Consider the following 14,561-nt stretch of genomic DNA (forward strand, 5'->3'; position numbering starts at 1 on the left):
ACAAATATAGCCAACTGTCTCGCTCAGACTTGAATTTGTGATTTCCGCAGACGCTTTTTGAGTTTGATTCGTTAACGTTAACAATTAATTAACATTGTGGGCTCACAGAATTCTTATCCAAACTACTTAAACAAGAATTCAGACCTTACAGCTGTCATCTTAGAGAGACTTCCTATCAATACCGAGTCGTATACAATTATGGAAAAACATGAATTATATTTTTGGGTGGATGTTAGCTTTGCTAAGTCGCAAAGAAAACAAGAGCGTAGAAGGAGAGAGGGATCAGGGGGCACGAAACAGATGGAAAATTTGAGTTTTCCATCCACTCACGCAAACAATCATACAAATTTATCATAAATATCGATGAAGGACGCCTTCAGTACTTGCATGTGTCATGTCAAACAGAGATAGCAAACAAGAAACACACACACATAAAATTACAGACTTCTTACTCCATCTGATTCTTGCTCCATCTCATGATTTAGCCAAGAGCCAGCGGATGACTAAGAGATTGTGAAGGTGCTAAACCTGACAACACAGGAAACAACTCATTACATCAGCAAAAACTGGAAACATCAGGGGACACAAACATAAAAGAACTAGAATATCTGTAAATACAAATACATCCGTCTGCACAAATACATTTATAGCAGTGTGACCTAAGGGGACACAATGACTGCTTTGGTCGAGCAGTCACCGAAATGCCATGTTGCAGGACCGGCTATTATATAGCAGTCATATCAGTTTGGGCTCAAGGCCAAAATTAAAATTGCATTGCTTAATTACAGCTAGGGGTACAACTCTCTCAGCAGGGGACGCCAACAAGCCTTATGTTGACAGAGTAAGCTGAGCATGAACTTTATGAACCCCTGGATCAGCATAAGTTGCTCTAGAATTTGCTAAATGATAATGAAGCCGACGCACATTACACCCCTAACAAACTGTAGGGAGCATATCATAAACGATGCAAATGAGCGCAGTTAGGTGAACCATCTTATCAAGAGCTCACTCAGAGTTCAAACCTGCAATTGCCCGGTGAAGACTTCACCTTTGTTTGACAAAAGATAATGTCTCAAACAGACGACCAATTTTACTGCCACTACAGTGAAGTCAGGATAGCAGCCGATAGACGATAAATGGGAGTCACTAGGAGGAAAACCATGACTCACCTACACGTCTTATCACCTCTGCCTTTTCTACACCAGCAAACGTTGTACATATCTATGAAAGACAAGCAAACCGTCTACATATCTATGAAAGATAAGCAAATGTTCTACATATGTATGAAAGGCATGCAAATGTTCTACACATGTAAAAAAAAAACGGCCTGCAAATGTTCTACATGTCTATGAAAGGCCACGTATGTCAATACAGAGCAGCATGTTTCATCATTCCTTCCTGTGAAAGTGAAACAAGTGGTCACTGTAAACCGAACTGCAACCACTAAAATGTAACACCTGGTCTCTCCACATTAAAGATAAATGAGAGCGGGTATTAATAAGTCATGTACAACAACCAACAGTAGCGACATTACAGACATATAATGACTCCTGTGGGGCCCACAGACAGTGTGAATTGAGTGTTTGTAAAAAAAAACTACCTGCAGGCAGCTTCTGGCAAAGCACACAATGTATTGTATGGACTAACTATTGAAAAGCTGGAAGAGAAAAACAAAGTAAAAGTGTTTACCAGCATCTGAGTTCAAGGCTCTGTCCTTGTCTGTCTCCTCTCTTCCACAAAAGCAATGAGAGCATGGAGGGAAAGAAAGACAGAATGAGAGATGGAGAGGGGAGGGAGGGGTGGCAGAGAGCAAAGAGATACGGTTTCCCAATTGGTTTTGTTCTCCCTCTCACTATCTGTCGTTCCTTTTTTTTTTTTATACTATGGCTCTTCCCCTGTCAGTGTCTTTATGTCAGCCTGTCATAACCAATTCTTGTCAGGAGGTAATGTGTTGTCCTTTTTCTTTCCTCTCTGCTCGTCCCTCTTATGCTTCTTTTAAAAAGGGTACTGGAGCTACAGACAAACCCGGCCCAGTTAACCTTCTCCCTGTGACAGTGGGATATTTTGCCATTGGCTGTTCAGCGTGCAACTCCCTGCGACCTTCCACCCATTTGGCAGATCACAACAGATATTTGCAAGATTCAACCTTGCAAACATGAGATGATTTAATATTCCAAGATCGTGGCTGTTTTTCTTAAAATGTTCCTTCTGTACTCCATTCCACATTTAATACGGTCTAAACACAAATGTAAACAAAGAGCAGTAAAATCAATAATTATCAATTAATATATCATTAAGTGTAAAATGGCAATTCAATCTTTAAAAAAACTGAAATAATAAATGCACTGTGTTTTTTTACCTGTTTTTCAACTGTCAAATAACCCAAAGGTACACACATGACAAGAACAAACAAGGAAAAGGAAGGATATACTCAAAGTCACTAATCACTAAATTTACATTAATCAATTAAATAACAAACCTGATTAGACTTTTGAGTCTTGAAAAGTATGAATATAGCACCTTTGAACATGCATTTGAGTGTTTACTCAGCAGGAAAGTGATGTGTGTGCCAACTCTTGAGAAATACCAATGTTTGTCCATGAAGGGAGAACATGGACACTGCATGCAAAACCAAAACAAAGGGTGGAAATGTAATTCAGTGAATCTATTCCTGGCAAAAAAAAAAAAAAATGACCTCAGTTTTTGGCTGATACCACGCATGACAGTCCCATAGCTCGGGGAAGGGAGACATGACCCCTCACCCACTGCTAGAAATACAGGGACAAACAAATATATTCTCACACCCACACACATGAGGACACAGACACCACGAGGACTTTGATGAAAACGTTTAATTTTTGTGGTTTTCCTTATTGTTGCTTTCGATAACTCAGTCAATAGTCTTGTGTTTTCAGTCTCAGTTGCTGCTCCTTTTGTTTGTTTGTCTTTAACATGTCACAATAGGAAAACCACAGGTGAAGGTCTCAGAGGACACGAGGAGTGAGGAACTGCAGGTGTATCCTGTGTGAAAGTTGAGTTTTTTTTAAAACCAGACTGCAAAACCCCCTCTATCGGAATCAGTTTAATGTTTGATCAGCTGTTTTGATGGGACGGTAAAAGGAACAGTCGGGCTGTTGTGTAAACAGTATTACTGTCAAATTCATAATACTGCATTGTTGTAACACTATACTGTACTGTAATACTGTTGACTAGGAAAACAACATGTGGAAACAGGAATTACAGCTCTCTCTCTCTCTTTCTTTTGAAAAATCGTGACTTTAGTTTTCCAGGAACAGCACATTGATCCGGCTGAACAACAAGTTCATTTATGTACACATTAAATAAAGTTGGACTTTGTTTGTCTCCAATTTTAACAGCACACCTAATTTCCAAACACATTGATTTAACCAGATCATACATTTTGCCCCCTGTACAACAATGTAGAAGTCTGTAATAGGGCCCTTCATGCCAAATAGAGTCAAAAGCTTTCTTGAAATCAATAAAACAAGTGAATATTTTACCCTTTTTTTTTGGTGTGCATGTTTGTTAATTAAAGTGTGAAGGGTATATACATGGTTGGTGGTGCTGTGTTTTGGGAGGAAGCCAATTAGATTAGATATATATATATATATTCAAAAGTTTGGACACACTTTCTCATTCTAGTGAATAAAAAAGTAGCAGGTGCTCTGGATCATATTTGGAGGTGATAGATAGGCTTGTGGTGTCCTAGTAAGATCATAGCTAATAATTAATCTGACACAGACGCACTTCATCCATTTGATCTTTCTGTGGTTCCTATTATTTTCCAATGTATAGTGAAGTAGACATACAAAATGCAAGCAGGATTTTTTTTCAATCCTGCTCTAAAAAAAGTGTACATCCTGTACAAAGAGGCACAAACAAACAGTTGTTCTTTTGTCTGGAAAAACCTGCTCATTTACATTTATGGCTAGAAATAAGAGCGATGTGAGAGAAAATGTCTATTCTATTTGAGAAAATGTTTAGAAATTACTCTTGTGGTCTTGGAGTTACCTCTTAATGTCAGTATGATTAACTGTGCTGATCCTGTCTGGGCCGTTTCTAACCGATGAGTGTGTTTTTCTTTATCAGGCCTAAACAGACCCATCCTGAGCAGATGTGAATCAAAGGATATGAAAATATAGTGGTTGTTTCTTGAAGTGGAACTCACCGTCACAGTGTCTTCATCTATCTACGCGAGTAGAAAAGTCTCAACACTCGTCATGTGTTGTGACCAGACGGTGTTTAACGTAAAAATTCCTCCATTTGGCCTTTCAACACTTCTTCTTCCAGATATGGTATCTGCTGAGTGTTTTTGAACTTTGCCAGATATCTGATACCCTACAAATGCCATGTCTACAGGAAGCATGCTTTAAAAATAGCAAACTTTGAGCAGTGCATGGACGAGAGGAAGAGTTAACCGCAGGGGCTCTGTAGTGTCATGTTTAGGGCAGAAAGCTGCGACCCCCCACCCCCCCTCAGACCCCCACAGACAGAGCACCTTCACACGCACAAGGCCAAACTGAACAACAGGAAACCAGCAACAATGGGCTTTCACATAGGACACATATGGCTTCCCTTCAAGTTTTATAATGCAACACCTTTGATGGAAAAGATAATTATGAATCCGATCTTCAGATCTGATGAAAAATGAGTGTGTTCGCAACCTCACACAACAAGTAAGACTGGGCAAAAACTCTTCTAGTAGCAAAAATATACACAATGTATGGTATATTGTTAGACTACTGACTAAGCTGTGGAAGCCTTTTTGGTTGGATTGTTCCAGCTACATTGAGACAGTGGCCTAGTTAACAGAGGAGAATAAAACAACAGAGGGAGTTTGTTCAGTCATAACAGCAGATCACAGAGCCTGCAGCATCATGTCAAGTCTGCCTGCCACCTTACAAAGGCTGTCTATTCGTCACTAGTGACCCCATCAATTCGCTTAATCGATTTATGCACAGTACAGTTCCAACAACCCTCCCTCCTCTCCCTTCCTAATGCCACACTGAGAGATAAATCTAATATCTAGTTGTACTCCCTCCCCTGCCTTCTTGTTTATGTTTTAGGTACCTGTTCAGGTGAGTCCAGTCACTGTCAGCTGAGACACAGAACGTGAAAAGGTGAATATAAATACAGCATATATGTTTGTAACTACAGCGTTGACATTACTACCACTTCTACAACTAATGGTACACATACTGTAGCTACAGTATCTATGTCTGAGGGGATGCCCGGAGCTGTGGATATGCCAGCAAAGGAGAAGATACACGGCGCTGTCTTCTAAGCAATTTCCTCAGTATGCCATCGTTTTTGATGTCGTCTAACAATCACAGGACCTAAGCAGCTGACACAGACCCAGCGGCTTAAATCCTGGCTGTTCAATTTGGCCGACCGAGGCCAGCTAACGTAGCTGCTAATGCAGGGAGCGTCAAAAAAGGGAGACGTTAAAAGGCTAAAAGGGGAGGGCGACAAAAAAAGCGGGGGGCTGTGACGAGTTTGGCACGGCACAGAAAAACTCACCCACTGGACCCTCTTTGTGTTTGGATGACCGTCTTCCATTCACACCTTTCTCAAATCTGCTATTCCCACCACTCTTCTTATTCGACGCCATCTTCGCCTGCTCTGTTTACGCACCGCCTCTCATGTCTATCCTACATACCTGCCTGGGAATGCCGAGGCCCCGCCCACGTCCAAATTGGAAGCCAATGGGTGTCTGCGTCGCGGTTCAGTAGCCAATCACGACACTCTAAAATCGACAGGCTCCCGCCCCGCTTTTCTTGGTTGTACAATTTGGTAGGGAATAATAATTAAGAGCCATAATCCACATAGCACAGACAAGAGGGGCATTGTGTGTTTTTACACAATTTATGGGATTTTTTTTTTCTCACAGCTTTATTCTTTGAGCACTCACACAAATAGCACTAAGCAAATATATTGTGACACATCAGAAGGTCATTTAGTAAATTGCAAGAAATCCATTAAAATATTCTGTTTTAAAAAAACAAACAAACATACACACACACATTAAAGAAGCTGATGACAAAACAATGTTACCACAAGGTCTAGGCAGAGGGTGTTCCAAGGCTTTCAATCCTATCACATGATCTTCCTCAGCAGATGAAGTTGCCCTGTTGTCATTGAATTATAGATGTTCAAGTATTTTTCTAAACAATTTGAGGACTTCTTCTACATGTTGGCATAAAAGTTGAGATTCAATTTCGAAGAAGATCATGTGATATGATAGAAAGTTTAGAACAGCTAGCCAACTGAGTGCAGGGATCAGTTAAGAGTCAAGAACAGTTAAATGTATCAAACATGGAAAAAATAACCAAACTTAATAGACATTTTTACAGAATTTTTAGGTTTCTTCAAAATTGTCTGGAGTGGAGCGGCTTATTGAGTGGACATTTTGGTGAGATTGTTTTGTCAGCTGCAATTTCCAAGGTCAAAAATAATTTTACAATCACAAATTAAAGAAAGAAGAAAAGAAAAAATATGTCGTCAGATACTACGACTATGACTGCAGGCTAAATGCAAAATTCCAACGTGTGTAACAAAGAATTAATCTGATATTCAAATATCACACACTTAAACTCTAACATTAGACTCAACCTTCTCCCCCTCCCTTTATGGTTTCTCCAGCTGGATTTCCTCGTCATCCTCCATAACATTGCCCACATCCTGGTAGGGGCCATGTTGCTGGGAGCGTTCAATCTGATCATATGTTGTGCAACAGTCATCCAGATTTAGCCCCTGGTTGGTGAGATAAGGAAGATGGAAATCAAGTAAACACACAAAAATCAATGAAACATATTCATGTTAACTTGAATTGGGGTTAAAGATAATCTTTGTTCCTGATTTCAACAAAGTGATACTTGTACAAGTATTTCTGCTTTAGTACAACATATGCCTGCCATGACGTGTTTGATTCAGAGATGATGTGACTCATTTAAACTTTACCTGATAAATGTTTTCCTCTTCCCTGCTCATTTTCTTCTTCTCCAGTTGCTGTAGTTTCTTTGACTGTGAAGGGAAAGCAGAAGTTGATAAAGCTGTGAAATGATGCAACTTCCCGTTGAAAATAAGGACAGGAAACACACACACAAAAAAAAATAATTTGAGACACTTAATGCTGAATGTGGTGGGAACAAAGTCAAAGTCAAAGTAGGGCTCTCTTAGGGATTGTAATCTTTTCTAGTGTGTTGACATGAATAAGAAGGCAATACCGCTATTGAGAAACTTTGGAAATTAACCATGACTTTAACAGCAATGCTATGGGCCAGGGGTGAATGACAGATCAGTGTATGGCAATGTGCAATTACTCCCAATCATGTGAACTTCTGACCTTGCAAAGAAGAGTGGCACAGGGCACCAGGACACAGATTAAAAGTAGGATTCCTTCAGCAGTCAGGATCTTGTTTTTGGTGCTTTCACTGAGGTTTATTGTCTTCTTCAATGGCTCTAGACATACAGACAGGGTTCAGAGGTGAAACAACATAACAGTAGTTGGGTAATTTGTTTTTGAGACAAATGAGAGCACAGTAGAAAGAGGAAGCTGGAGTGTATAAAAAAGAATCAGGAAAACTGGTTAATTACTTGATACTTAAAGACTTACTTAGAGATTTTATTACGAGACTTATCGTTTTGTTATATAACTAAACTATTTAGTGTAAAGAACACAGTCTATCATATGAAATAGATGAATAAACAATTGATAGCATTGTTAGGTAAGGGTACTCGTGTTCTTGTAATGCAGGTTATCTCACACATAATCCCAATAGGAGTTTAGTCGTTGTTTTACATTTCCACATCTACCATTTACATTTAATGAGATTAGGATGCAAATAGACATTTCAGTGTGAGAAATCCCTCTACACATTAGGGTGATTGCAACTTGATCTAATCTTGGTGCTATTTTAAGTAAACGACTGGACGGCAGACTGCAATGAGACCATCCTGATGATGCAAAGATTAGCTAAAATAGGATATGCAAGGATGCTGCCACTCATACAGCTCTAGGATAGACTAAAGTTAACAGGATTTATGGCTTATGAGGTGTTAGCAGTACTTAGAGCTCACTTGAGTCCATCTCTCCATATTATACACACACACACTGGCATTTCTGATTGGTTTGCACAGCAAAGAGGACCCTTTCCACCACCACCACACAGATATACACACTCACCGTAGACCTGCAGGTAGGTGCCATGTGTGAGGATTTCACTGTCATTCAGACGACACCGGTAAAGCCCAGTGTCATTCAGCTTGACTGATTTGAAGAGTAGCTCGCCACAAAATACAGAATTGTTGTCCTCGCTCTCATTCGTAGTCACATTATCTGAAATGTCCACTACTTCTTTATTTTGGGTGTTGTTGAACCCTTTAACATGTTTGATCCAAGTGAATTTGAGTGGATTTGATCCTTTGCGGACTTTGTAGCAGCACTTCAGGGTAGCACCGTCAGAGAGCTTCACCCTCAACCAGGTCTGGTCTGCCTCTAAAATCACCTCACATTGAGCAAAAACCACTACGGAAGAAGCAACAGTTAGGACACGTATTTGTGCCCTCATTATTATTGATTTAACCCAACATTTGTCAGTTTATAATGATGGCAGAGATTGCAACATAACTTGTATTTGTAATAAATGAAATAAATGTCTTGTAAGTTGAATAATTAGAACAAAATTACAGCACAATGAACCAAGATTAACAAACATGTAAAATTAAAGTTCAGCCATGACAGGAGATACGGTTCACTGAAGCAGAACTCAAGAGTTAAATATAAAAAGTCATATAGAGTATACACATATATACTAGCTTTAATGAACTGATATAAACGCCTTTTTTTCACATAACCCAACCAATATTTATATCAACACATATTTTATTTGTTGTACCCAAAGAGTATTTCAGATATTGCTTTAAATAAATTGATACAACTCACCAAAAAAGCTGCAGAGGAGAAAAATTGTAACTTTTGCCATTCCGTTTACAAATGTTCAGTCCAGAAATAAAAAAATTCTGCTGCAATAATGTAGATAAAATTCCCTGCACAACAAGACTGATCTGTCTTTGCTGCTGTAACGACAAATTGGTGTCTTGTTTTTCTCTTGTCAGGATTTACGCTTGAATGGATTTCAGCAGTTTCATATTTGCATAAAAGTTAAAGCTGCATGCATTTAGAAAATGACTAGAGCCATAATTTCCTTTTCATATGTGCTGTGTGTTTAAAAAGGGACACACAAATATAGGATATGGTTCATGGAATCAATATAGGATCCTAAACCCTATCTTTATACCCATGTAAAGCCAACCCCAAACCTTAAGCTCATTAAGTTAATCAAAAATAACTATTAGCTCAAAACTATCTATATAAAATGACAAAACAGGTATTTATTTCCCCAATTTATTTAAAAAATGAAGATTAAAAAACAGAACGTACCACAATTTTCCTTAAGTATACATCATTGTAAGAGCCTCTTACACAATAAAATCAAAACCCAAATACACAGTATAGTTCTTGTATATTCATTGTTTATAGATAGACAAGATAGCAGATGTCTGTATGACAAGGAGCAGTGTCTTTTTTATACAGGGCACTGACTGGCTGGCAGAGTTGGTGGAGGGCTCAAATCTTATTGCTGTAAAGGAGATGGACATAAAAACCTAAATTCCTGGCATGATGTTGCAATTCTTATTAGTCATTTGGTCATTGTCTCTTACTCTCTGAGGTCAATTTCGCCGTCCTCCGTGAAAGACAGCCCAACCAAAACAACTGATTGTGTTTGTAGACTTAAGAGCCCTTTATGAAGAAAACAACATGATTGTCAAAGCAAGGCACCGATCTATAAATACATTTTCTATACATCTCAGTATTTGTATATAGCATACATGAGGGAAAGCATCTGGACGAGAGAGAGCGGTAAGTGCCTGTGGTAGTCGCTGCAAAGTATCACTGGTATCGCGGTAAGCTGGTGTCAACTGGGATTCACCTGCTGCACTTTAATAGTTAAAAAAAAAAAAATCCCTGGATGAGATGATATCTTTAAATGTTTCCCATTGGTGAGCTGGAGAGTCACAGCACAGACAGAGAGGGTATGAACGCCCCAAAGACAACGTCATGGATACAATATTTGCATAATTGTTCAGTTCACTCATGCGTAGACAAGTTACAGACCTGTCTCTCTCACCGTTACGGCCAAATGCATAGTACATAATTACAAAAGCTTCTTTGATAAACATTGACCAAAAAACAAAACAAAAAAGCAGTAACAAAAACCTCCCCGACCCGTTAAAGTAAATCAAATGAAATACACAACATATGGTAAAGCTGTGCGGTAGGAGAGGTGATCATGCTATTACAAGAGGTTAGGGTGTTATCGAGAGGTGTATGTAGCTAATAAGCTTTAAAAACACAAAGGGGGGAGGGAGGGGGAGATTATTTTATAGTTTTTTTTAAACATTTTTTTCCTTCAAGCAAACGTTTATGTACAGTTTCTAAGAGGAAGACGCATCATAAGATGGCAGTAATGTTCAAACATGTACTTATTTAGCAACTTGTGACAAATGACTAATGGCACCATGATTTGCATAATTTCATACTGAGGTTCAGTAGGGTCATAGTGGGCTTTTGTTGTTGTGGCAACAACAATGAGAATGCATATCAGGAAGTGATCATAATTACAGTACTGGTAAGAGCGACGTCAGAATAAGCCTGCAGCTTTCCTTATTCCGAGCCTTCGATGTTTCTTTTGTATCTTTATCAGGCTTCATTGTCCTTTTCTGCTTCTTTAACAGGTCCCATGTGTTCAATTTTGTACCAGAGGGGTTAACAGTGCTTGGTCTCAAGTCCTCTTTGCAGATCAGAACAGCAGAGTTTGTGGCAGTCACACTGGCTTTTACTCACACAGACCCAAACAGGTACTGAAGACAACTTTTTCAATAATTTTTGCTAATGAAAACATTCCTTTCACCCCTTAAGTGTATGCAAGTTTGGTCATAATAAGGCTAGGGCAATCCAACATTCTTCATCTTGTTATTCACTTTTACATTCATCAGAGAATCAAAACCAGTTTATTTATGACAACTGATGCCTCATTCTTCTATGTGATTTTGAAATCCCTTCACTTAACTTCACTGGCACGTTGGGAGTTTGGAGAGAGGAAAAGCAGCCAGCTGCAGGCTGCATAGGTGATCATCTATACAGGAGAGGCATGTCATGAAGAATATTACAGCTCTAATGAGGATCTAACGGTGCTTTGTTACGTCTTTGGTCCTGTGTGCACGGCCACAGTTATGCCACTACTCAGAAATTATATCATCATAATTATAATTACAATCAACTGCTGAATAAAATACAAAGACAGCTCAATTTTGATACAAATACTGCTACGAAGGAAGAATAGAATCTTTTTCTAATAACGTGTATCTAATGTCATATACAATTTATAAACCCAACTTAAGTCCATGTTTTGGATCAGGAGCTGTAAAACTTTACTAGGTGAAGCTGACACGGCAAAAAAATTTCAATCGAACATGCTAGCAGAAATGATGCTGGCACTGACTGACCTTTGTGAACACTTCTGTAGCACTTGGCCCTCAGTGGTTGTAGGTGTATGTGTGTGTGTGTGTGTGCATCATCTCTGTGTGTCTGTGTACACTGACCTACTCAAATTCTGCTTTTTTTTTTTTCCTTCTTCAGTACAGACAACACAAATCCTAATCTCATGTTTTCCCACACATATTCTCACGACCGTCTGGTTCACGCCAGCTTCAAATAAACAACAACCTCTAAACTCACTCCCCGTCCTTACATCACTCTTCTTCACTCACTACTTTGATCTCTATTACACATTCTTAAGTTTGCCTTTTTTTTTGACTCATCCATCTCTCACACATTGCTCTATCTTTTTGTCTTTGACAACTCACTGACCTAACAGGACTCAGAGGAATAAATAAAAGCAGTAAATACAAACAAGTCTCCATTATTAACAGCATGATTAGCTATAGTGCCACTATTTATAAATGTTTCTATGTGACGTAATTACAGTAAGAACCCTCCAAACAAATATGTTCTTAATTAAAAACTTTGTAACACACATACACACACTTTAATGCATGCAGTTTCCAAAATGAAGGCCGCCTATATAAACTGTTCAAAAACTATACTGAATATAGTGTAAAAGTAATAAATTTTGCAATATACTGAGTGTGTTTTGAACTAGTTTTTAGATCAGAAAAAAAGTGCATCTCTGTTGTACTTTGGCATAGACTAGAAATAACACTATACAGTATATCAGCAGTAGTATTTCAATACATCTTCAAAACACATTGGTACAGCTACATTGGCCTCTTGAGGCTTCTGTCTGGTACAGCTAACTTGGCAGGCAAACATAAGATTCCTCCTTTACTATACATCTGCTATTTGCAATAATGTAAATTATTTCCTAGCGTGCATGTCTCTGGTGTGCGTATGTGTGTTACAGCAGATCGTAATCACTACATTTTGTTAGGCAGCATCTCTCTCACGGCAAAAATATTGCTTCTTTTTTTTTTTTTGGGCATCTTTCTTTGCAAAAACAACATCCCACTCAAAAGTAGGATGTCTCGTTTTTTTTTTTTTTCTTTTCTTTGTATACCTCTCTAACAAGCATGCACGCAAACAGACACACATACACATGCACACACCTCCCATGTTCCATCACTGAACCACTGCACTGTCCACAAAGCCCTCCCTCCCCCCTCCGTCAGGCAGAACATTTTCCCGCATGGCTGCAAAAAGCTGTGACACGAATAATGCAGCAAGGGTCCCAGGCATGACTTATGAGGGTTTAGGTATTTCCAGGAAAAACCTCTGAAAGTCACTCTTGCACTCCAAACCGCCACAAGTAAGAATCTAAACAGAAGAAAAGACAAGAAATGATTGAATGTGAGATAAGAACATGAAGCCTTTGCAGTTTCAATTTGATTTGCTCACTAAAATCTCTTTAAACAGTATTCTCTGACTTTCCAGGCCCTAATATCCATGAGAGAAGAGAGAAGAGCTGAGCGTTGATATTCTCTTCTAGGTTACCTTTAATTGTTACCATGAGCCCACAGCAATTAAACTTTACCAGTAGCAGCGAGTGATTTGGAGACAGTTATTACCCCGGGCTTCGCCTCTCAGGCCTCTGCCCCATCTTATCTATGGAAGTTTTTTGGACTGTAAGTAGCCTGATAGGAATACTGCAGACACTTCTCAGGGCTGTAAAAAAGTTCTTTCAGCTGCTGTGCATGCTTTAATTTTAATATATTTTATATTTTATATATATTTTTATTACAAGTTAATATTCTACTGTACTAACATTATTATGAAACGCGTGATTTGAACAATTTTGTCGCAATTTTTTTATTACGACCCCCCGAGTGTGATATGAATGATCACACTCAGATGACATGATACCGAAATACTAGAAAGTTTCTTAAGTATCACCACTTCAATTATCTAATGCAGTTGTCTTACCTATAGTGACCAGCAGGTGGCGTGATGGTGTCTTACTGGAAGTTACCCCCCTCCAGTGAGAACTTGGAAAGGGCCTCCTGTAGCCTGTGGTGCTCCTCTTCTACGGTCTGCAACACACAAAATCAATATCACCTTAAGAACTGAGGACAGACACACACACACACACACACACACACACACACACACCTACTTCAACCCCCTCCTCTTAACATCCTCTCTTCGTCTCCCTCCCTCTCTGACACATCCCATTGCAAGCGCTGGACATAATAGCCATTTTCAGAGAAGTCCAATTTCACAAGGCAATTTTCAGCCAAGCAATAACAGCAGTGGTTAAATGGTTTTCTATTTTCTAGTTTCTCTTTTGTGCCATTTTGGCCCCATTTGTCCAAAGTATACCCAAGCTCGCTCCTTACTTAAGTTATCCTCAGTGAAATCCTCAATGCCCAACTCTGCGTCTCTTTCTATTCAGCTCTCTTCTCTTGTTATGTCTCATCTGTATCTGCCCCTGTCATACCTGCTCCCCACACAGAGTTTCTCTCTATATTCTCATCTATCTTTCTCTGCTCAACTCGCTTCACCTGTAGTCTCTTTAGTTGTTCCTCCAGACTGTGAAGCCTCCTGCATACTTCCTCCATCCTCTCCTGGGACAACACCAGGGGTGCACTGATGCTCTTCTCTTCCTCTCCCTTCGTCCCTGCACCTTCTTTTTCACAAGAGTTCTCATTCTCCTCCTCCGCTCCTCTGTCTGTTGTCTGACTGTGTTCTTCTGTGGACATAAAGACTCAGTTTAGAAGTGCCAGCAGCCAGTTTTGTTTTCAGTTACAGTCCATAAATACTGACCAGTAAAAGTGATGTTTTACACTACTAACTGTTAAAACCGAAATGCAGATAAAACAATCAAGATATAACATGTTTACCTTTAGCCACGCTAGCTTCCTGTCTTTATGCTAAGCAAAGCTAATGGTAGCAAGCCATAGCAAGCTCTAGCTTCATATTAATCATATCAATCTTCTCATCTACCTCTCTGCAAGAAAGGGAA

The 14,561-nt window shown here is 39.2% G+C and overlaps 3 protein-coding genes across 11 annotated transcripts in view; all 3 read right to left on the reverse strand.

Moving 5' to 3' along the window:
* lipeb (lipase, hormone-sensitive b) overlaps window positions 1-5,680 on the reverse strand; it is a 29,360-nt gene extending 23,680 nt beyond the window's left edge. For 2 of the 3 annotated variants that reach the window (XM_067601012.1, XM_067601011.1), the window contains exon 1: window positions 5,542-5,680. In XM_067601012.1, coding sequence (XP_067457113.1) covers window positions 5,542-5,632 — 91 coding nt within the window. In that variant the 5' untranslated portion in view covers window positions 5,633-5,680. Of the gene's footprint in view, window positions 1-1,689; window positions 1,998-5,541 lie in introns of those variants that run through there. The other variant, XM_067601013.1, reaches the window with a different exon arrangement.
* Window positions 5,681-6,180: 500 nt separating this feature from the next.
* Window positions 6,181-9,306, reverse strand: cd79a (CD79a molecule, immunoglobulin-associated alpha). Its single transcript, XM_067601031.1, has 5 exons — window positions 8,966-9,306; window positions 8,207-8,548; window positions 7,367-7,482; window positions 6,982-7,044; window positions 6,181-6,774 (listed from the first exon to the last, which is right to left on the reverse strand). The coding sequence occupies exons 1-5, from the start codon at window positions 9,003-9,005 to the stop codon at window positions 6,649-6,651; spliced, it is 687 nt and encodes a 228-aa protein (XP_067457132.1). The 5' UTR covers window positions 9,006-9,306; the 3' UTR covers window positions 6,181-6,648.
* Window positions 9,307-12,563: 3,257 nt separating this feature from the next.
* Window positions 12,564-14,561, reverse strand: part of arhgef1 (Rho guanine nucleotide exchange factor (GEF) 1) — a 40,981-nt gene continuing 38,983 nt past the window's right edge. For 6 of the 7 annotated variants that reach the window (XM_067601018.1, XM_067601017.1, XM_067601016.1 and 3 more), the window contains 3 exons: window positions 14,101-14,288; window positions 13,523-13,629; window positions 12,564-12,916 (listed from right to left, as the gene is read on the reverse strand). In XM_067601018.1, the coding sequence (XP_067457119.1) occupies window positions 13,555-13,629; window positions 14,101-14,288 (263 nt within the window). In that variant the 3' untranslated portion in view covers window positions 12,564-12,916; window positions 13,523-13,554. The remainder of the gene's footprint in view (window positions 12,917-13,522; window positions 13,630-14,100; window positions 14,289-14,561) is intronic. The other variant, XM_067601015.1, reaches the window with a different exon arrangement.

The sequence above is a fragment of the Thunnus thynnus genome, chromosome 10 (genome assembly GCF_963924715.1).
Source record: "Thunnus thynnus chromosome 10, fThuThy2.1, whole genome shotgun sequence".
NCBI classification, from domain to species: domain Eukaryota; kingdom Metazoa; phylum Chordata; class Actinopteri; order Scombriformes; family Scombridae; genus Thunnus; species Thunnus thynnus.